Here is a 24,877-nt window from a genome sequence, read left to right on the forward strand (position 1 = left end):
ACAGCGTTAAGAGCAAGAGAGTTAACGGTATACAAGATAGCGAGATACAACTGCTAGATAAGGTACGTTAGATACTAGCGCGATGAGAAAGAGAAAGAGAGAGAGAGATGTATATATGTATATATATGTTGCAGCGATTAATGTTGCGCGCCCCGCAGCGTGCCAGACCCTGGCCGGTTGTAAAGCGCGAGTTGACAAGTGCGACGACGCCGAGCAATTTGTTCCGAAATAATTCTTTTATAGTTTCGATGACGCAATCCGGGGGACGCGGAACTAAATGGTCACGGGGAACATTTCGTGGAAGAGGCGAGTTAAAGGGAACCGGTCGGGCACGCGCCCCTTTAGTCATTCGTACGCGAGATGACTGCCGCTCTCAGACTCGCTGCGAGCTGAGCAGGATGCTGCAGCGGTACGGAATTCATGTCTCATTTGAACAAACCCTTCAGAACATATTCTCGCGTTTCTCAAAATAAAATGGAACTCGAGATGTTCCTTTCAGATGTCTCGAATAATATCACATTTTATGCTAAATATTTTTTGTCATTAATTTGTTTTTAAAAAAATGAGAAAATTTAATCTGTATTTTTCTTTATGAAATTATTTTTGTATAAAATTTTTTATTTATTTCAAAAAATCTCTAAAAAAAGAGAAGTTTCTTGAAAATAATTCCGCGTGTATTCTTAAATTTTCATTTAATTTCTTCCTTTTATATTAAAACGAAGAAAATATTAAATATCTCTCTCATCAAGCAGACATACAATATTTTCGTTAAGGATTTCACTGATTGGGCCTTGCTTGCATGAAGACAAGTGAAGCTCATCATGATCTCCGTCTTCGCTTGATTGGCGCGGAATAACGGAATTAAAACCGTACCGGTGGAATTTTAAGTCGTTTGCGACATTGTGGACTTTCCCGCGACGACACGAGCGGGAGAGCGGATAAAAAGACGCTGATCGAGACAAGAGCCAGATTTTACTGTCAGGAGGATTTTACGAGAGTCGCCGCGGCGACGAGTGATGACGAAACGAGTCTACTGCATCGCGCCGTTGGTTGCCGCAGTATTTATAGAAACGTAAACGAAGATTGTACGTTAATGGTCATATAAATAGTACCTCTTACTACAGTTTTTAACCGGAAGCAAGGGCTTCAGGTGCTTTAAAAGCATAAACGAGACTCGTAAATATCGTCGAGAGTCGCGGAAACTCACCGCGTCAAGCACGACGTCGTTCACGGCGTAATTTTTCGTTCGCCGAAGGTAAAAAAAGGTACAAAAGCGAGGAGTACATGGCACGTGACGCGATTGCCTGATCACGGAACGACCGGGCCCACGAGGAAGTCGAAATTTCCGTGGAAGCCGGATGGAATCATAAACGATCAGCTGCTCGAAGCGCGAAATATCGACCTCGAAAAAAGAAAGGTGTCTATTGTAAGACTATCTGCTTGGATATTTTAAAGATGGACGTTCTGTCAAACACTATTAATATTGTAATAAATATAAATAATTTTTTTATATTGAAATAATTAATTATTTTTCACTTATAAATCATTGAATCATGAATAAATTTTTAAGAGTTAAATATTTTTATAGCTTATAATTATTACAATTTTTTTTTTTCGAAAAATATGCAATTTAAAACACTGACAGGCACACAATTACGCAAAATTTGTTAAATAAACTGAGAAATAAAATAGATAAGAGTAATGATATGCATTAGATTCATTATAATCGTATTACATCTCTTCTTCACAACTAAAAATTTTATAAAAATCATATTTAACCGAATGCCGAATAAATTGCATGATGCAACGCGTTGTGGAAAAAAAAACCGTTAAGGGTTAATATAATCACCCTTCCGCACCGCAGAAAGCATTGTAAGCATCGATTCTTACTGCGTGCATGTGTATGTGGTAAGCAAGGTCTCAGCGGAAAGTTAATGAAAAAGTCGCGTATTTATTCGGTTTCCACGTGTTAACGATGCAAACGGTTTGCCGACAAGTGCGATCGCCGCAGAGAAAAGGTTAAACGTGTCGTGGCGCAAATGATGAGAGGATGGATACTTGAATGATGAATACGCCTCGTTTCTGCATTAATTATCAGTACGCACTTGCAATCGCGGTAAGAGAAAGAATCGATCACGAGGATAATCGAGAGAAAGGTTCTTGGGTATTGGAAGAATTGCCAACTGTCATCATGTCGAAATAATTATCTTGAGATGTGTATGTGTATCTATGTATATTTTGTGTGATGATGAAATGAAAAAAAATGTATTATCTTTTGAATTTTCTATGAATAATTACTGGAAAAATTGGATTATTAAAAATTAAATTGTAAAAGAGAATTAAAATATTCTCTCTTCCTTTTATTCTTTTCCCCTTAAAATTAATTTTCGATTTCTCCGTTACATGTATCATGTACATATGTGTGCGCAAATAGATAAATAGCTTATTCCAATCGTCTAGAAGCTAATTTGTTTTTTTTTAATTTTAAGATTATATTATTTTTTCTCTTATCTAAATGATTAATCCTAATTTATGCTTTCTGCTGAAGAAAAATAATAGCCGATGATGGCTCGTTAATTCAAAACGATTGCTCCGATCATTAAGCAACTTCACGGATATTTTGCTACCTCAAAAACTTTCATTTGACCGTGATTCAACCGGAAACGATCGCCCACGCGACCGATTCGACTAATGATAGACAGGGCTGGACCACGGACACGGGGATACGTGTTGGCGAGGCGCACGTAGCCCCCCTTGCCTCTCTCTCTCCCCCTCCCCCTTCCCCCTTCCCCCCTTCTTGCCATCTTTCGCGACCAGTCCCAACTTCGCCCACCACTCGGTTAATGTTTTGTAAGTCGAAAAGTCGATTTCGGAATTGCTCGGTTGTTCTTAACGCGATGCGCCCACGCGGCGAGAATCCGTCTTTCGGGGCCCGGTTGCCGAAATAACCGTCTCATTTCGCCCACGTTCCGTTTAGGTCCCATTGACAGTTCAGCGGATAGAGAGCCACGCGTCTGTCCGGCGATTCTGGGAGATTGCCCCCCCCCCCTCTCTTACCGTTATCGAAGGGGACCCTACATGTGGGACGTCATCGTTTCCGAAATTATTGCGGCGCGTTGAATATTCATAGAGACGATCACGTCGTCTCCTAATTTCGACAGATGACGATGTTATCTCGTTTGTCCTCTCGCAATAAAACACTAGATTTTTATGTTAACCGAATCGTCGCGAACACGAAAAGAAGCTATATATGGATCGTCTGCGTATATATCGAAAACGTTGCGACGCGTTGAATATTCGATCGGGTGGCTCCCCCTAATTTTCGATAAGGTTTATTATTACTTCCGGCTCTCGATACGTTTTTTTTTCCGCTACGTAACACATCGATGGGTAAAGATTTTTCTTTTTTTCTTTTTTTGTTAAAAAATGACGAGTACGTTTAATGCACGCATGTCCTGCGATCGTTCGAATCCGCCGGCTAATCTCGCTTCGCAAAAATCATTAAGAACCGCATCGAGCGATTGCATCGACGCGGCGGATTAAGAAAATAGGGCTTGAGGCGAGATGAGAGACAGAGAGAGAGAGAGAGAGAGTCGACAAATCGTTCGCATCGGGTATCTTCCTATCTATCTCACGGGGCTTTTTTTCGGGCTCCGTCGACATACGATCTCGTCGTGACTAATGTCTAATGATACGCGTTCGCTTCTCCATCTCTCCTCGTTTTGTCGCGCTCTGTAATCCGATGTCCGGTTTCGATCCTTAAGTAGCCACTCGTTGAAATGTCGATGGCACCTCGCGAGGCACTTGCCGAAAGATCTCGCCCGCGAATATCAGCCGGAATAATATTGCGTTCGCGCGTACATGATCGGCAAAAGCCCACGCGAATCCCCTCGAATCGCTTCCTGTTCCATTATCGTGCGAGCAAAACATTCGTTACGTCGATGTTACATAAATATTGTTATGTTTCTCTGGCATTTATGCGATTTCACGTAGGAGTTCTATCGTCGACAACAATAATCAATCATCCGCTTGCATCAGCGGCGACTGTTAAGCCCGGAACGCCACGGCTGATTTAAACTATAAAAACATCCGGGATCAATTAGAAGATTTCGTCCTTATCTCTGATAACGAAGTATAATTTAGCGTTGGATGCTTCTCATGGATTTTTTTTTTTTTTTTAATTACTTGCGATATCGAAGAGACCATCAACGAACGTCGATAGTAAAGTCTGAAACGTCGTTAAATGCGAAATACATTCTAGTAATTGGCAACGAAGCGTTAAATCGCCATAGTTAAATTAGGACACGAGGTTTAACGGTCGCGTTGATCTTTCCGATTTTCCTGCAACGCTGCAATCATTTATTTTTATTCGTGCGTTAATTTTATCCTTCTTAAATTAAATTTAAATCGAAACATTTACGACGATAATGTTTCATTCATTGTAATAAAATTCTCTCTCTCTCTCTCTGACTTTCTTGCAATATATTACATTTAAAGTATGAATAAACTTTCTCTTTTACTTACATTTCACATATTGTTTAACAAGCAGAGTGGATCAGTTAGGGTTACACAACGAGAGAGAAAGATTGAAGAAAATCTTTTCTCACGCAGGCGCATATCCTCAGACGGCACTTGACCTATATACGGAGCCAGATTTCAACGTCGCGATAAGAATCGATGGTCGTCGCACCACGTGGAAGCGCTGAAGAGGCTTGTAAACAGGAGGGCTGTATACACATGACCGGTTAATTGTGGGTGTAACACGGTGTGCCTGCTGCTCGCGCCAAGCAGCCGCGACAATTTGGAGAGTCCCGTGATATACGAGCGCGTAAAAATTTCCCCTAATTAAAACGGATGACTTAAGTCATCGCGTTATATTCACGAGAGAAAGAGAGACGACGAAATCGTTAAAACGTATAGCGATGCGCGTTAGGAAGTAAGTCTCGTATAATTGCGACGAGAAAATTATTTCATCGCCGCTCTCGCGTCGGAAATATATGAGAGGGGAGGGAGGAGGGGTGGGGAGAGGGGGGCGGCGGAGGCACTTAAAATATTTCCGTGATAAAAAAAAAAAGAAAAAAAAAAGAAAGGTATTTACCGCCAATGTATTTCGGCGTCCGATAACCGCGTGATAACCGCCACGGAGCAATAAAAAGCTTGCCGTGTAACTGATGTATTCAATAAATCGCATCGACGATCTTTTTATTGGGCAATTAAATTTTAGCGGATTACGCGCGATGTTATAACGCTCTCTCATGGGTGTTGCGCTAAAAACACATTTCAAGGAATTGTCACGACGTAAAACGCGCGCTGGTAACCGTTCCGCGAGCCAATTACATCCGCCCACGCGGTATACTTAGCGAGTCTTTGATAATTGGACGGAATTATCTTTCTTACGATGTAACCAGTTGATTAACGTATTTGTCGAATTTGTCTCGTGCCAAAATCGGCCGCGCCCGATTAAATATTTGGACAAAGTAATAATATGGGGATAAAAGTCAAAGTAAAATTTTCGCGTGTATCAATATTCAATTAAAGTGTCATTTTAAGTTCAAATTTACACAAAAAGACACTTAAATGAATAACAAATAATTTTGTTTTTTTTTAACATAATTATCTAATTTTTGTCTAAAGATGCCTTTTTTTAATAGCGAATTTTTCTTAAACATGCTCGTTTATTCATATTTATTTTCTCTATCTCTTTTGAGCAATTTTCTCTTCCCCACTCACTGCATTAGATCTTTCAGTTGTTTCTCTTCCAGATCCTCTTCGCGATCCCCGGCGAGTCCCATTAAAGGGGCGAGCGCGAAAATCAGTGTGTTGTTGGCGGCGCTTCCTTTGCATCCAGAGTCGTGCGATCTCTTCATCGCATCGCTCTGCACTCTGTTGCAAAGTGGCCGAGGTGGAGAGGACCGAATGATCGAAGCAAAACGATAGTATTGCGGATCCTGGATTCCCCGCTCTCGTCCACTCCTCTCCTCCCCCTTTCTCTTCCTCCTCCTATCTCGCGTGCTACAGATTTCGCCGCGCGCGTCCACCGCATGACCGCGATAAATCCACGAGGGTGGAAGGCCGAAAGGGGTAGCAAAGAGGAGAAAAGGAGCCGGGAAAAGAGAAACCGACGACGGCAGCAGGCTCGCTTTGCACACAATTTCCACGTGGTCGGCGGTATCTTTGCGCGAAAATAAAGTGTCCCTGCGTAGAGCATTGCGAGAGAGGGAGAATGTAGTCCTTATTAACATTTCTTCGGGATTCGTGGCGAGATTAAATTGACAGTGAGAATTTGCGAGTCGTTTGTTGCCGATCCACTCTCTTTTCTCTCTTCGTTTCTCGCACGATAATCGCTTTGCAATCTCTTACTTGCTCTCACCATATTCAAAGCCAATTTTCTTTCATGCCATTTGCTCGAGTTCTTCTCTGATTTTCTCAGCGTAATAATTTCAATAATTTTTTATCATTTTGAGAGAATCATGCGCGAATGACTTATCTGTGTAAAAATCATAAAAATAAAAAACAAAATACTATCTGAAAATTTATTTTTGTCACCGGTTGGGGCGGAGGAGGGGGGGGGGATGTTATAGCGACATGGAAGAAGAAAGAAATTTAAAGACGAAGAGATTCGAAATGTGATTTTAAGTATACGTCCTTTATTATAGAGAAGTATCTTGAGGGCGCAGCTGTTAGCCCCGTTGATCGTCACAAGTGACTATATACTCGCGCGGAGAGTAGCGCCGCTGCATTAATAAGACGGCGGTGCGGCTCGCGCATCACCCATCGTAGACAACTTGAAATAGCTCTCGGAATAGATTCCGACTTTGCACAGAGTGGGCCACATAATCCACGTGTAGAGGGACGGCACAGAGGGGACAAAGGGAAGCGAGTGTGACGGAAGTTTATTTTCTCTTTGCGACTATTCGAAGACGCTCTCGACACGTCCCAACCCACAATTCGCCAAATCGTAAAGCGGAGAGCGTATCGCGCGTGGGCGTCGAGGGAAAATATAGCGGCGCTATTGTAACCGCACTTTGGTCCTACATGCGATGGATAATCTCGATAATACGTCACGCGTTATCGAATGTCACTCGCGGGAGTTGAAACGCGAGAGATTAATCGCAGTTCGGCGCAATTCCTAAAGAGAGTATATTTTTTTCTTAAAAAAAAAAAAAAATAATAATTCATCCGTTTGAAAACTTCCGGTTCTACATTCTGCTTCCGACGAGGAGGAGGACGACGTAAGACCGTGAAGCACAACCGAATTGTACGAGGTTGGAGAGGCTTGGCTGTGTACCTTTTTATCGCGCGCTTCGCAACTTTTCGCGCGGCTCCTACGCTTCATTAAGTCCAAAGAGATCTTCTTTCAATGCGGTGCGCTTGCCCGCCCCGTGGTTTCACGGGGCCCCGATCGCCAACAGAAAAAGGCAGAATCGAAGTTTAAAGGGAATCGCGAAGAAAGGCGACTTGAGCTCTCTTTCTCTTGCGCCTGGTCGTCGGTGCCTTTGACGCCTACTAATGAGAGGGCAGTGATTAAGGGAACTTTCGCGGTGGTGTGCACGAATGAGCGTGGTGGAATAAGCGGGACGCCAAGACATAAAGCAACACACCGCGGACAGACAGACGGGCGGACAGCTGCGATACACGACGTATGGGCTTTTTCGTGAAGTAACGCGATCGCAAAGGAATCCACCGCCTTGTCGGTTAACGCCGTTAATTCGACGGCGTGTCGAACCAACTTATTATCGATCACGGAGAAAGCTGTCTTTTCATTCTTCCCCCATTTTCTTTCGCACGGTCGAAGGATGAAGATTGAGCGCCGATCCCACGCGCATTCCTCGCGATCTTACAGCCAAAGTTTAAACTTTTTACGCCGATCCTAAGCAGTTAATTGTAATAAAATTAAGTATTGAGCTAAGTATGTGAAATTTTTAATGTTTTAAAGAGACCAGAAATATTTTTTAGAATATTGTGACTTTAGAAAAAATACCGTCTTGCTTAAGACAGGTTTATAAAAAATGCAGAGATAAGTTTTGACAAAAAGATCAGTCAATTTAATTAAATATTGACAATAAAATATATATTCATTATAGTCTGATATTTATAACCCCATGAATTTTCTTGCACAAAGGTAAAAACCTGTATAAAAATTATAAAAAGGCGCTTAGAATAATGTCAAAAGAAATCGAATATAAATTGATAGGAAAAATTCCCCCAGACATCTGTTCATCGGATTTCAAGTCACGAAATACGCGATTGTTGTTATGTATTTCATGGTGTCTCTTCTCCTTCGTCTACTTCCACAGAATGAGACACCGATTGCCCTCGTTTCGAGCTCCTGATATAATCCATCTGGTTTCATAAATTGTGACACCCGGGAGCAACTGAATTTCGTATATCTGACGCCGATGACTCACGTAAAAAGGAACTTTCCGCTCAATTAGAAGCGTTTCATTTTTGGCATGACCTAATAACAATTCGCGAGATTTTAGATCGATCAAAATGCGTCTAAAAGATCCGAGTGCGAATGCACTGCTCGCTGTTTCGAATCGAAGCATTTAAGAGAAAAACGCGCAAAAATTCCTTGTACAAGTATCTTTATTTTTTAAGTGTGTCAGGTGGAATAAGAGAAAAAGAGAGAAAGAAAGAGAAATAGATTCCTATGACTTTTTCAAAAAATATTGCAGTATAGAATTTAAAAAATAAACGGTTTTTAATCGAGATATTATTGTCTCGCAGATATTTTGATATTGTCGAAAAAAATAAATCATTAAAAAATTATGGTATTAAATCTAGACAGATTTTTGCAGATTCATATATTTTTCTACAGTCGCCGGTTGACGATTTAAATGAATGTCAATTTTAATATATGCTTTACGTGTTTTATGTTGTTTTTAGCGCCATCGTATTTATATCCCTGATCAGACAAAGCGACCTGAACCATGACTGGAGTCTATTATGAAAAACTTTTATAGTGGGCGCGAGGAGTTGATGCAAAGGTAAAAAAGAAATATACAAAAATAAAGAAAAAAGAAATCGCGCGTGAGAGACGAGCACCGCCCACGCCGCGGTCGTTTAATTACGCTTCCGAAAGTTACCTTCTGGGTGTCAGGCAGAACGAGCGAGCGTGATTTATCGCGCGCATACGGGAAGGTAATCGCGAAGAAAATTCGCCCAAAACTGCACACTTTCACCATCGCGCGCGATTAATCGAGATGCTATCTTTGTTGCAAACTTCCTTATATGCGTCGGCCGTAATCTCGCGCGATAAACTGGTAACGTCAATTACGTTACGGCTACTCGTAGATTGGTATACCGGTCGTCGCCACATCCTCCACGGGAAGTGTCAAAACCGCAATTTCTGGGACATGTTCCGTTTAAAATTAATGTAAATACGATTTTTTTTTTTTTACTTCGAAATTACAATTACATTTCAACGACTTGGTTGTAAATTAATAAATTGAGCGGTATATTAATGTAAAAAATGTTACAATTGATAATATCCATTTGTACGATAGAGAAAATATAAATATAAAAATTGAATAATCCCATAATATTTTTTAGAATTACTTTTTAATATACTTCTACTTCATCGACACGCGTAATGAAATAGTACTGCTGTTATGATGAAAAGCTAGTTTCCAAAAAAAAGTCGAATAAATCAAAGAAAATACAAGCAAGAGAGTCAGCTAAAAAACAAAATGATTTCTCGAAGGACTTTCCGTGGGCCCCGGATAATTTCTCGACTTATTAGATGGGTCAAGGCCTCTGTCTCTTACACGTACCTGCCTACGATCGAAGAAAAGAATGCTGTGCGTAACTTACGAAGCAATCGTGGTTATTTAATCACGCTGCATCTCAAGGAAAAACTGACCTATTAATTTTTCGAAAAAGAGTAAGTATAACGAGTTCGAATCAATAAACCTAGGCGAGATAATTTATTAAATAACTTTATCAAAGCAAATAATAATAAAAAATATACTTTTGGTATTATTATATTCCTTCTCCGAAAACCGTACGTTTGTGAAATTTTCCTTAATAAAGTATCTCGAAACATCAATACATATATAATTGATAGAATTTCAATTAAAATTTAATCATCGGCATGTTTAATGTCGAAAATTGCAAAAAATAATGCCTAATTAAATTCGAGAATAAAGTTTCAATAGATGCGATCAAATTTCAATAATTCCACTATCGCTCAACATTCTTAGAATGTTAACTTATCTCTGAGTTATTATGTTAAGTTGGATACCGAACAGAGTTCCAATATCCCGGAGCTTTTTCTTGAATTCACCGACAATGTCAGGGCGGTCGGATTCAAGTGAAAAAATCATACGGCGGTGCAAGTATCTACTTGACTTTCATCTCGAGTCTTTGGTTGTTATCTGAGCGCACCTACATGTACATGTACACCCATTCACCTATCTGCTTATCTGCCGACCGCGAAAAAATCATCAGCATGCGTCTCCACAGCGGTTAGGATACAAACACAATGTAATGTCGCGATAGCAGCCTAGTCTCTTTCCCGATCTTAACGTCGTCTCACACAAGAGATAAAACGCACGACGTTGAGAGAAATATGATGAAATAAAAATTTTTAAAAAAGAAGAACGTGTGTTTCCTGTCATTTTACCAAAACAATACGCGATAAATGTCAAATTCCTTTCGGATTTCGAACGATCTCCTTTAGGAACTCGTAAAAGAATCATTAAATCTGAGATCACATAAGATCCGGGAGATGATTTGAATGGGGAAAAGGAAAAACGAAGAATCGCAGAGGGTCGGGAATTTCCGAGCAAGATTTACGGAACGTCAGAGGCGTCGCGATGTGAATGCGGCCTTATCGCGGCGCACATGCGCTACCGCACGAGCACATGCGCCCACGCCTCGCGTAGCACACACCGGAATAAATGCGTGTTTATCGCGGCGGTGGCGGTGGCGGCACCGCTTTTGATGCCGGGGCAGCAGCTCGTGCGCTACTCTCTTCTATCTATCTCTCTCTCTCTCTCTCTTTCTTTCTCTCCTTAACGCAAGGAGAGGACCCTCTCACGCAGATGGGCCCGACCGATTTACATAAGGCCGAGAGAGCTCCGAGTCCCGCGCGCACTCACATCTCGCGCGCGCGGGGCTTTCCTTCTTATTAAACGCGCTCGCGAGCGCATGTATATATTGCGGGCACGCACACGCGTGTCCTTTATTAAGGGCGCAGGCAGCGCATGAGAGCGCGCGAGGACACAGAAGCGCCGCGCATGCCTTGTTGCGCTAACAATACGACCGCCCACGTACGACATATCTCGTTTTATTATTATTCCTCTGTTCGTTATCTCTCTCCCTCTCTCTCGCTTTCTCTCTAGATTCTTCCTCCGACTTTGCCTTCTTTCCCGCTATTCTCCTTCCGTTTCTTCTCCTCGCTCGTCCTCGCCGCGCGCACTCGCGAGATCGCCGGTGCGGATGCGGTGAACTTTGCATGCGCTGATTCACCCAGCTTTATTCTCCCGACGGGCACGCGTTTATCCGTCCTCGATATAAGACAATGTTCCCTTCACTCGATGAGAAATAATATACCACAATCATGTATGATAAGATTTATGTAAATTGATTAGATTCGACAAAAAATGGACTAATATTTTCGAAAAAAATTTAATTAGGAAATATTTACGATTTTATTGATAACATATATTTTTTCTTTTTTCCGAAACTATTTTGAATATAATCTTTGATTTTTCTCGGAATACAAACGATTAATAGATTCTATAAAAATTAAAGATAAATCAATGTATAAAATTAAATTTCAACTGCAATGCATGCATTAAAAAATAAAATATTTTCAATCTCCTTTGAATCTCCTCGAACCGCGGTTTTGGATCCCAGAAAGAGTCAGCTCTCACTATTAGAACATCGCAAGCGCCGGTGAAAGAAAAATACCATATGTGTGTATGCGTGCGTGTCTATGGACGCGCGGGGAGAAAAGAAAGCAAGAAAAATATAGTCCGGATAACGCCGGTGTGTCACGTTCGACTTTATGAACGGCGTCGCTGTCATTGCGTGAAAGTTTGGAACAAAGATAAATTTGTACCGGGATTCTTCCCCCCGCCCCCTTCGTGCGACGTTACCACATCGTATCCTCTCCCCCTCGGCGGCCCCGCAGCATCCACGAAGAATGCACGTGGCGTGTGCGATATTTGGATATACATAAAATGTGTCCACGGGGTGTCGGTCAAAGTGAAAAGCAACGAGCCGGTCCCGCTAGATTCAAGCTGTTCCTCTCGAGATACAACAATTCGTCCGTTAACGTTTACAAATTACGTTTCTCTTCGAGAAGCAAAATACTCTACATCTACACTTGAAGGCATCTTTCTCTTACAAAGTCGCGTGTTTGAAAAATTCAATCCGTACTTTATGGACCAAGAGAGATCGGCTAGAACTTAAGCAGAGATATCGGTATCGAGTAGTGTCATTTAGATATAATTTGTACTAATGTCGATTTTATAAACCGCGAGTTGCCGAAGGGAGTCTTCATCAGCGCGACAAGACAGCTGATTATCTCGCGTGCAGCCCCGGAAGCGGCGAGATACGTAGGAACGATAAGAGTAATTGCTCGCGTGACCGTCGTTGGGTGAGGAATTCCTGGCATTTTACCCAAGGTACTCGTGAAAAATACTCGAGATTCGCCACGACGCACGTGGACGAACGTCTGTCACAGACGCGGCCACACAGACGTCTATATTCATACATCGGACGATTTCTAATGCGTGGGGAGTCGGGACTAACGCGGCACCGTTTTCTCGCTATTATTCTTCTTCTTAAACGGTACTCTTCTGCCTTCGCTCTCTTTCTCTCCCGAACAGAACGAAAGGGAACGACGGAGAGAGAGGCGCGGCTACAAAGGTATCTCGCGAAGCATTGTCAGTGACAAAACAAGCGGGGCTCCGTGGCTCACTGACGCCACTATCATAATGTACGAGCAACATATCGCATGACAAGACGAGTTACGGGAACACAGGATCCCGGCTGCTGACCCCTCTGACCCCCCCGCTGTTTTTGTGCCGGTCTCTGTGTGCTCGTCGAGAGTCGGACGCGAGCCTTTCGGTCCCAAACTGCGAAACATGCCGACACGGTGCGGCGCGCGTATATACCCCCGGAGGGCCTGTTTTCTCTCTCTCTCTCTCTTTCCTCACGAAACTCACCGCCACGTCGAATTTCAAACGCGAAACGCGATATCCGTCTCGTCGAAATACAACGGAGGATAAGAAACGCCTTACAAAAAAAACGTGACTTTCGACGATACGGTATTTAAAAAGCTCGCGTTTAAATTTATTTACGCATAAAAAATATTATCGGAAAATGTAATGAAATTTCTCTCTCTCTCTCTTCTACACACATATTCTTTCATATATCAATCGTAATCACTCTATTCCACCCTAATCTATACATTCTGCAGCACGATCGAGGCGTAAGTCTCGATCGAGGATTTACGAGTTTACGCATCGACAGGTATAGGACGATCGGCCGGCCCCAGCCGGCATTTACCAGCAATAACTAACGATAATTACAAGCTAATGGAGGCGATGTGCTCGCGCGTCCGGTACGCGCCGCGGTGGCGGCGCGTTCTGCATTCGGTATTTAAATTAACCGATCGATCGGGCCGTGTTCACCTCGCACATTATGCAAATGTCGCGAAAACACGTAAAAGTTTTCTGCAAAACCAATTACGCCGACGCGACACCACCGTCAGAAGTTAATTGCAAATTTCTGCGCCGTACTGTTATTACAGCACCCGTCTTCTCCCTCCCCTTCCTCGAGAGGAGGAAGAGAGAGAGAGAGAGAGAGAGAGAGAGAGAAAGGAAAAAAAGAAACGGGAAGGATACGGGAGGACCAAAATCTCTTGAAATTCTGGACAGCCAAGAACATGCCCGAGCACGAGTCATCATTCTTGAAAAAATAAATTCCGCCCGACGACGTTACGTTATTAAAGTAATGGAATCCGGGGATAAGAGTTAACGAAATACTTATAAGCGTTAAGTGCGCGACGTTAATGCGGGACGTATCCTCCTCCTCCTCTCGGTAGCAACAAGACATTTGACGCCGACAGTTTACTCTTCTCCTGCGCGTTTAACATCCGACTGAGGTAATAAAGATATGTTTCGCCGTACGGTACAAGCACCAGCTCGTTGAAACGTCTTTCAATCACGATGTTCGAAAATACCTCGGGTACCTTCACGTTACTTTCTTACTGCGTGTTACGATATGCACGTATAAACATGAAAGAAACATGTATTCGCGAGATGTAACTAACGTAATTACAAGAAATATTCATCATGTAATGAAAATATAAAGTTGTGTTCTGTATTTCTGCAGAAAGGATCATAAGGATTTTTAAAGATTTTTTTTTATTTAAATCTTTAGTATAAATATTCGTTTAATTCATATTTAATAATCTATTTAAAAACTAAAATATTCGAAAAGGCAATTGTCATTCTTTAGTTTCGTCGAATTTTTAAATGACCTGTGATTATTATCAATATGCAGGATATTAGGGTGCATCTCAATCTTAAATCTTGTAAAAAAGTTCCTTAAAAATTTCCTGATCTTCCAAATATTTTTATTCAAAATTTCAGGTAAAGAGAATATTTTAAAGATTTTTTGATGCAATTTATTAAAATAATTTTTTTTTATTATACGCGTTTTTCAATATTTTTTTACTAATACAAAGAAAAAGCACAAAGCCTTAAGCTTCTTATGCTAGATTACAAATGTACTGAAAAAACTGAAGTTTTTGTTAAGATAAAAATTTTTAACTTGCATAACATTTTCATTTTTTATGACTAAAAATTTAAGTAAAGGGAATATGCAATATTCAATATTTTATTAAGGTATTGAATATATAAATAGAATAGATATATATTTATATTTTTAAAAAAATTTCTCGGATCCCAATAAAATTCTATGAGAATTCCCTAATTTTTCCATACAAAAGAATTCCCTGTTTCCCATATTCCATATTTTTCCAGGGGATAGACATCCTGAGGATAAATCGAACACGCAAGAGACCGAGTTTGCTCCTTTTTTTTCTATCTCTCTCTTTCTCGGGTTCATTCATTGCAATCGTTTGTCACGCGGGTTCACCTATTTAAACGTCACGAACGGTCGACAAGTGTCGACAGAACGATCGCGCTAGCCTTGATACATTTCGCCTACACACGCGTTAGGAGAACGGCTTTTCCATCTTCCGCGTGTCGTACACCACCTACGTGGCCTTTAGCTATACTCAAGGACAGCATCCCGGCACCATCATTATCACGCGGACTTAAACGCGTGGACAACGGCAGTCACCTCGACGATGACGAGCTAAAGCTCCACCTGAGGTAAACATCCTCCTCCGCTCGTTCCCGTTTTTCTCGCGCGCGGCGCGAGAACACAAGTCGAGAATAAAATAATTCCCCGTAGAAGCGGCGATGGCTAACCGCGAGACATACCGCCCCTGTAATTGTGTAAGAATCGTCATCAGACTCGGAGTTTCGCGACTAATTATTCGGAGATTGCGCAATGATACTTAAGCGATATGAAAATATAATATCGCCCGATGAGAGGTAATTAATTCTATCACTTTGCATTCTCAGCTAACAGTGTCGATCGCGAGCTATTACTGGATATTACAGCGACAACTCTTAAACTGCGTTTCACGAGTCAAAGTTTAAAAAAAAAAAAAAAAAACATGCCTAACATAAATATTATCTAAAATGCGTCACAAATTTTATAGAGACACAATCGGCATTCTTGAAGACACGTTTTGCGTCTCGACGACGTCACAAACTCTGACATCGAGACACTACGCACGTGGGTAGCGTACCGCAAAACGCGTGGGCCAAAACAATTCTCCAGTTAATTAAGATAATCGCTTCTTTATGACGCCATACTGCTGCGCGGCTTATCTGTCGCCGCTCGGTGAAATTCGTTTTCGCGCGAGGAGAAAGGATGCGCGCGCGAATTTGACGACCGTGATTTCAATGGCCAACGAGAGATTGAGTCTCTATAAATATGTAAGCATTCTTATCAATAAATACACATGTGATTTAAAAATCCCGGCTCTCAGCGCGTCGCAAGATTATTCCATCATACGTCGAGCGTGTTTCGCGAGCTTGAAGGCTTCGTAGAGATATTACCTGGTGAAAATTGCAGGAATAAAGACGATGAAAGGCGCGAGGCGAGGCACGATTCCTCGACGTAATTCGCACCACGCTTGCCCATGGGTGGTCGCCCGCTCACCCATTGTGGGTCAGTGGGTCTAATTAGGTAATTAGCAATTTGTATCTCGCCTCAATCAAAGAGCCCCCTTCCCTTGCGTAACCCACACCGTCGTCGCACTCGAGATCGCGTATTTTGACGCCAGGAAAGTCTCGCGGATTGGCTCTCGCCTCGATCGGAACTCGTGAAAGTGCATGCAAAAAAAAAAATAATAAAAAAGAAAAAAAAATGGACGGAAAAACAGCGTAAAAAAAAGCCGAGATTATCGAGCGTCATTTTTCGCCCGATTCTCGCGCGGTGCGAATAATTACTCGCAGGCCGATAATTATCTTCCTCGACGTCCTTTTTTCGCCGAGAGAGAGAGAGAGAGAGAGAGAGAGAGAGAGAGAGAGAGAGAGAGAGGAGGTCACGTCGATCGAGATCGTGTGTGGTGCGTTACGGTGTCGAAGTATCGACGATGTGTCGCGCGGGAGGGTCGCGGACTCGCGACAATTAATCGCGATACACTCGTGAAAAGTGTCTGCAGGTGCGCCGGCGTGTTCGTGCCGGCGATACGTGCGAGCGGCAAATTGGGCGTACTTTATGTCACGAATGCGTAATTTATGCGTCGCTCGCCGCCTTTTCGCCGCAAGGTAATGAAATGGTAATAACTACGTTCGCGATTCGGGGACGGACAGTCGCCGACCATCGTCATTACGTCGCTAATGTGGGAAATCGTGCGCACGGCCGTGGCCGGCGGTAAGAAATCGCCGCCGCGCCAGCGTGACGGATTTAAGTGTTTAAAAGCGATATGAATCTTAAATAGTCGAGTGAGTCTTAAATCGTCTCGCTTCAATTGCCCATGCGATTAACTAAAATTCAAGAGGACACGTTCGAGGATTCGAAGGACTATCGATCTAATCGAATAATTTAAAAATAAAATAAAAGAAAAAAAAATATAAGAAATAAGTAGGCACGTGCGTACTGTCAGTTTAGCGAAATATTTCGCGTTCTACTTGAAAAATCCTCGAGAGACTTTTCTCTTCCAATACAGTAAGAATAACGCTCGTGATTTAAATCCTACCTAAGGAGATAATCATCTCTCAGCCACCGAATTACTTCAGGTGTACAGAGTATAATGCAACGGCGATATCCCCTGCGGATAGAAACGAGAGAACGAGACGGCGAACGGAAAAAAAAAGGAGGAAGGCCGCTGTATCGCGCGATGACGCGACGGGATCGGACCAGGTGGCCGACTGATTTGCCGCGACCACAATAGCGCGTGGGCCGTGGAATTGTCCTGCGCGCGCGCTGGCTGCATCTCCTCGTTTATATTCTCGTGGCGATGACGAAATGCGGCGAGATTTTCGTGAGATTCGCGTCGCTCTATCGCCGCACACACACACACATTTCTTGATTAAACAAATTTTTTTATTCTTCAAGAGAAAAATAAACATAATCTGTTTTCGTTCTTTTAATTATTTAATAATTAATTGAAATATTTTTGATTTAAAATTAACCTCCTTTATCCGAAACTTCATTGATTATATAATTATCTATCTTCATTAGTTATTTGTTAAGCATGATACGAGTATGTCGCACTAATTGGCGATCGGCGAACAATCGAGTTAGGCGTCTCCGGGCACGATCGATCGCTCGGAAGGAAGAGAGGATGTCCCGTTTAATTCGCCACGCGTGGGCATCGTGAACGAGAATCGATTCTGAGCGGCGGCTAACGTTAACACTCGGTCACCGGAGTTCTTTGGCTCAAGAGATCCCTCTCTTTCGCTCTCGTCCTCCACCACCCTCCTCGTCCTTTTCCTCATCGCAACTTGCTCGCGGCCGTTCGATCGGCCAGCCTTGAATACTAACGAACGTCACTTCCTTCCTCTCGTCGTTGTTTTCCGTCGCCGTTGGCCAGTGAATTTTAATTCGCCGTCCCGTTTCCATGCACGCATTCTTCCGTCGCTCTCCTCGCCCTCACGTGTCACGCGTGCGACTCGAGATTGCGATACCTGAGATATTCCCCGCGCGAAATTTGCTCCGAAAATTTCCCCAAAGTGAAAATCAACGCTGTAGATTTCTTAATTAATTTTCCATCTCTCGTGTAACACTTTTTACATAAATAAAAAATATTACTCCCCATATGCGACATACTTGTGAAATTAATACTCCAAGAACTGACGATGTGAACTCGAACTTTGTTTCAACATTTTTACATTCCCTGAAATTTGCATGCATAAATAAAATATTACTCCACATATAATATACCGCGGTCATTCGATGTAGATGGCGAAATTTTTAACTTGCGTTGTTTGCCCATATTATTATATTTTTACAACCGCTCGTGAGAGAGGGAGAGGATAATATGAAAAAAAAAAGAAGGGGCGGTAACCGCTTCGAAGGAAAATAATCGTCCCGATCGTTCCAAGGCACGTGGCCGAGCGAGCGAGCGCGCGGCGCGTTATAAAACAGCGTGTTACGTTGCGTAGGCCGTGCGCGCAACCACCATCGAGAGCGTGTGCCTCTTTTTTTTCGCGCGCGATTTTTGCGTCCGCGCCGCGGCACACTCGTCCGTTTCAATGCGATACTTTCTGGCTACGTACGGCTCCGATTCGACATATCTCGATCCGGTTCGCCCACGTGTACCCGGGGCACCGCGGTGCCCGTATGAATATGCAACGATAAGCCGCGATTTATTTATAAGTATGACGCCGGGAGATCGATCCTTCCACGGCGATCGCGAGCGGAAAATCGCGTGCGCTTTACGGTCGAAATACACAAGATCGCGCCGACGACGTTGGAAAAGTCTTGCATCCAGTAAAAGTGTAGTATACGATATATCAAATTGAAATTTTTTTTTGCCTTGTCGTATAAAAAAATAACTAAGAGATCAATCATCTTAGCCTAAAATAAAGAGCTGGATATGAAAGAAAAGAGTAAAGGATATTTTTCGTAAATTTTTAAGCGTGTGCGTTTTACGTTTATATTCACGAAAAATAAAAAATTCACGGACAAAACACTTGGCGTGAAGGGTTGTTGCAGGCACGAAGTTGTTAATTTCAGTGACGCGCGTGTCTTCAGGGCCGCCTTAAGTCTCGGCGAGAACCGTAAAAGACCCGCTTTTACGGCCCGACAAAAGCCGAAAGTTACGATCTTGTTTTTCAATTTAATTAATCTCACCGCCGTCATCGCCGATGATGACCACGGATCATCGTACACGACTGCCCTCGAAAATCAGGCGACTGTGCACCATTATTTACGCGAGGAAAGTCGTTCAGGACGATGAAAAACGCGGTTTCCGCGATCACGTAATTGGCCATCGGTGGACTTTTCAAAGTGTGGAACCAATGAACACGATCATATAATTAAATTCGGTAAAGGCGCGCGTGGCTTTCGGCGTTTAGAGGAAAAAGCGCGAATGTGTATGTGCTAATCGAATCGGTTTTTCTTCTTGTTTCAAAGCACCTTCCGGAATCAAAAGTAACGATCGATGCCGTAAATCCATCTTGTTAACTTGCTTACACAAAGAGGTCAACGAAACGGTTATCGATAAAAAGTAAATATATATTTATTGTCGAATAATTATAATCCGTATTTTAAGCAATCAATGTTAATGTAAGAAAAGGAGAAGAAATCGGAAGAAGAAAAATTTAAACATATGTTAAGTGTAAAATTGTCTTCATAACTCAGCAGCTGTTGCAATAAATCGTCGAGAGAACGTCTTATCTTAATACACAACCCATTTTTCCTCGATATACTGACGATACGAGGAAGCGAAATTTCAACACTGATAAAAAAATTATCCTAAGAAGCACTCAAAGTATATCGCCTTCGTCGATTGGCGCGAGATTCCGCCATCAGGATACGAGTTTACGGAAAGAGAAGAGAAGCTGAGTCTCTGTCTTCTTTTTAATTACGAAACCTCCGAAGTATCTTATACATTTTATCGCCGACGCCAATTAGCATTTGACAAAATTCGTTTCCGCTCGAGTCGTTTCACGGTAAAAACATTTCCCTTTCTACGCAATGGTGGATTTAGAGAATTTAAGAAATTATTAATAATTGCAACAGACCTCCTTCGATGATATCTCGAAAACGATAATTTCTGTCACTATTTATTCAATAGAATGACATTTTATTCAGAAATTAATTACTTATTATTTATAAAATAAACCTGTGTAGATTAAAAAATTTTTCTGGGATAAATAAATATAAATTTAGAAAAAGCTTAATTTTTCTTAAAGAATTCTTAGAATAACAGAGACTCTAATCGCACTTATTTGTAAATCCGGAGCTGTTGTTATTGGAAAAAAAATACGGCCATTTTTGTAACGATCGAACGAGCTTGTCGCGTGGGACGTTCCATTAATGATGATGTCTCATTAAACACGCGATTGCAGTGCTGCTCGAGGTTATCGGTTTCACAGGATGGAAAGGAGAGAGAGAGAGAGAGAGAGAGAGAGAGAGAGAGAGACCCCTTCGAGTATACGGCGCATAATTCTGACATAATTTTCCATTACGAAACGAGGTTTGCGCGAGCCGACATAACGAATGCATGGACGGTCGTCGATTAGGGCGAGACACTTAGCCGAGGATAATTAGCCCAGTAATCGGCGACCGGTATATGCTCGCATCTTAAATGCGCGATACTCCCGCGAATGAGCATTAAGAAATTCATTATATCCTTTTATAGCGTTATAAAATAGAGATACGGTCGAGACAGACTGAATATATCTTTACTTTATCAATATTCTTCCGTCGAATACTTCATCTCTACAGAGATGTGTAATACGATGCTGTTGTAATAATTTGCAAACTGTGAAAATCGTTTAAAGGTGCGGAAAAGCGATCAAGAAAAAAATGTAGAACGATAATAAATACAAAAGAATCGTTGAATTAAAAATATTTGTCAATATCTCAATTTTATCGCCAGTCGTAATATTAGTTGTAATTTTTACGAAAAGGTATAATTAAAACTAATAAAATTATTTTTATCTCAAATTTATGTCTTCTTATTTTCCTTTCCCTTTCTTTAATCGCCTTTTTGAAGTATCGTAGATATAATTGGATAATAATAAATAATAATATAATTGGTTCGTAAAAGTCAATGAAAAAAGATATTTATAGTCGAACAAAGGAGATTCGAGAAATTACTCACGAAAAATTTTGGGTCACACTCGATCTGGTCAGAAAAAGAAATAGAAATGAGAGTCGTGGAAAAATAGAAAAATAAGAAGACGTAAGGGAAGAAAGGAGAAGAAAAAGGATTACGACGGATATTTTGTAAAGTGCCTCAAATCGGCCCCGCACCCTCCTGCTATGAGAATTTACGACTGTCCACGCGAAAGCGTAGGTAATCGGCGATGATATCACCGTTATAAATAGGCACGCCTCCTGTCTCTCGCGTGCGCGCAACATACGCGTGTACACGATCCGCACACGCGAATCTGCACCTACCTGTCCGGGCACTGTCTCTTTCCTGCAGACCGCCACGCACACATGTAAACTTTAAGGGACGCGTAAACACATATAGTGATGATCGCGTAATATCGATGACATGCTTACCAAATTTCTCCGAAACTTGACAATAATATTGGACCATTTTGCAGAAATCTATTTTATTTATAATTGAATTTATTTTATTTATATTTTTTTTAGATTTAATAATTTATTAAAAATTGCTTTCTTGTAATTTTTCTTTTAATAAAAGTGATCGCTTTATTTTAAAAAATAATGTTCATATTTTAAAAAAATAATATTCATATTTTTATATATCAATGTCTTGATTTACATGTTTTTTAAATGATTTTTTTGTGATACGTTTTTGAAATTTTACTTGAAAAGATATAAGGAATGGCATTAATGAAACTTCCATGGCCGTCCACGGACATAATGTTCCTTCAGGTGCACGTAAAAGTGGTACGTGCACATTGTTCAAGCGAGCACACACGCATTGCGTACTATCATTGAACAATGATGCGCGTCCTTCACTGCCTGTGAAGGGAGAGCGTTTCGAGAAAGCCTGATGGCAAGAAATAATTACAGAAAAAGACTGATAAAGCGACAAAATGAGATTCTAAAGAGTGTCCCTCCGATGCTTCCATAGTTTTAATGAGACTCGCGATGGTAAATCTATGTTTATGTGAATTGTTATTGTGGATATATATCGTGGAACTCGTGAATGAAAAAAACTTGGCACGCGAACGATTCATCACACTGTAGAAATCTGTCTAAAAATTTTGAAATAGGCATCAATTATATACCTGCGTACGGACAATGTTGACGTTAGTTTCTTTCAATCCATGTAAATTAAAAACATCTCAGATAACATATGTAAAAACAATTTTATGTACGTAAAGCTGACCTCTATTATTTCATAAAAATTCATAAATAATAAAAAGTTCTCCTTTTATATTTTCAATAATTTTATTTTATATAGTCTTGATTATTTCGGTAAATAAATTTTTAAAAAATGTCTCAGGATAAATTGAAATGTCAAGTTTACATTGTCTTAGATCTGCGATTTTCCTTAACATTATTTGTTTAAACTATCAAGAATTATAAAACTTAACAATAAAATTAGAACTCTTAATTATTTACGAGTTTCCACGAAATGATACGTCAGCTTTTTACGAAATTTTTAATATTTAAAAACCAAAAAAAAAAAAAAAAAAAAAAGATTTTGCTTTTAGAAAGTAAAATTGTAAAACAGAACTACGGAATAAATATAATTATGTTTTGTTCTTTAAAAAAGAGTTTCTTAAAAATGAGAAACCATTATATTGATTTCAAAACTCTTATATCAATTTATAAAATCGAAAGTCAGGAATTATTCGCGCTCGAAATTCGCCGTACAAAAAAAAAATTATATACAATTGCAAGGTAGCGTCGATGTGACCGATGTGTCTATTCTACTTGTGGGAAGTTGCGTTCCGAATACAAAACGAGTCTCTAACTTGAGGAAGGATCGGACGGTAGCGGTAGTAATAACGGAAGTGGCGAACGGCCTGATGGAAGACAGCAGTTGCGCGCAAATAAAAATTTCGTGTATACCACGCGGCGCATATTTTTTATTTTATTTTAAAAAGCTATCAGGTTCTCCGAATCGACGATCGAGCGCCGAATAACGAGCGGATGATTATAGTCGTGGAATATAATGGCGAGTTGCCCGCAAATGTTAAAAAAAAAAAGAACCCCCTTCGCATTTAACTCTTTCCTTACAAACAATGAGAGAACGCTCGTTCCATTGTATTATAACAGTATATGTATAACTGCAATGAACGAGCACACGCGCGATAGATAGCTCGGACTGCATCGCATAATAATCGAATCTCGCGCGATTGTTCGATCGGAAGCGATCGCAACCGTTAACTGTTTATTCATCGTTTATTCCGGACGTCGAGAGGCGACGTTTCCGTTTCTACGACGAGCCGCGAAATGAATGCGGCAGTAAAAAGTTCGAAAGGCAAAGTAAAGTAGACTGTAAGTGAAGAAAAGCCTAATATCGACGAATCTTAATTTGTAAACAAGATTCCAAAATCTACTTTTTATTTTATATAACCGAATCAACCCAATCAGATATCTCTTTGGAAGAGTATGATTAAAATTCAAATTCAAATAATAATATATCATAATATAATTAATAATAGTATAATTAATAAATAATATAATAATTTATATATTTATAATTATTATATTTAAATAATATAATAATATAATTCATTACATAATGAATTATACAAGATGTCCTGTATATATGTATAAGAATTCTTTATAGAATATTCTAAAAAAATTTAACAAATTAAGATCCAATCGATAGAATTCGATTGCTTCCTCAAGTAGTTTTCACATCAAGTTAATATTCGGTCAGAGCCGATGAAAGATTTGTACTCACATTCCTTGTTGCGATCCATGGCGTGCTGGAGAGGGGAATCGTCGACCTCCGCCTTCGGCGGCGACTGATTGCCCTCGGCCATCTCCGAGCCCGATTCTGGAGCAGCAGCACCGGCGGCCTTCCTTCCTGCCGCGTCCGCCGCTGCTTTATCCTGCTGCGGCGAGGGCCTCGTCCCTTTCTTACCGTTTCCAGCGTCCCTGCAGGCCCCGAAACGAGCAAAATGAGATTTGTGAATTAATCTTTCATACATCGCCGCGTGTGCGCCACGTCGCGTCGCGTCGGTTCCAAGAGAGGACCGTTTCAGCGCCGGCTACCGATCGGAGTGTCAATCGGATCCCGGATCCTTCGTCGTCGAGGCATGTTTTTGTCGCGGATGATGGAATGACGGATCAATCGACACTCAATCGGACGACGTTTTCATCAAAAAGCATCGACTTTGCTCTTTTCTTCTCTGAAGACGCGGATCTTTTCCGAGTAAGAAATATCTCTCACAATATCGAATTGTATCTACATCGAGAATTTGTATCCGGAGTGTGTGTACACACACATACAAATATATATATTTAAATTTGAATAAATTTTAAAAATCTATAGTAATATATTATGTATATCTTTTGTTGAAATTAAAATTTCACGAATATATTATAACATTCGGTCTTGAATAAATTAAAAATTCAAATTACTATGAACAAAAAAAAAAAAAAAGAAAAAAAAATTTAAATATCAAGAATTGCAAGAAATGGAATTCTTTATTCGATATCG

General features: G+C 40.9%; 2 protein-coding genes across 11 annotated transcripts in view; one reads left to right on the forward strand and one right to left on the reverse strand.

Moving 5' to 3' along the window:
- The window catches only part of LOC126849903 (dexamethasone-induced Ras-related protein 1), a 460,128-nt gene that overhangs the window by 293,725 nt on the left and 141,526 nt on the right, over positions 1-24,877 (forward strand). The window lies entirely within an intron of this gene.
- The window catches only part of LOC126849871 (myocardin-related transcription factor B), a 214,399-nt gene that overhangs the window by 35,780 nt on the left and 153,742 nt on the right, over positions 1-24,877 (reverse strand). For all 9 annotated transcript variants that reach the window (XM_050592189.1, XM_050592187.1, XM_050592195.1 and 6 more), the window contains one exon: positions 24,116-24,312. In XM_050592189.1, the coding sequence (XP_050448146.1) occupies positions 24,116-24,312 (197 nt within the window). The remainder of the gene's footprint in view (positions 1-24,115; positions 24,313-24,877) is intronic.

The sequence above is a fragment of the Cataglyphis hispanica genome, chromosome 5, assembly GCF_021464435.1.
Source record: "Cataglyphis hispanica isolate Lineage 1 chromosome 5, ULB_Chis1_1.0, whole genome shotgun sequence".
In the NCBI taxonomy this organism is placed as follows: domain Eukaryota; kingdom Metazoa; phylum Arthropoda; class Insecta; order Hymenoptera; family Formicidae; genus Cataglyphis; species Cataglyphis hispanica.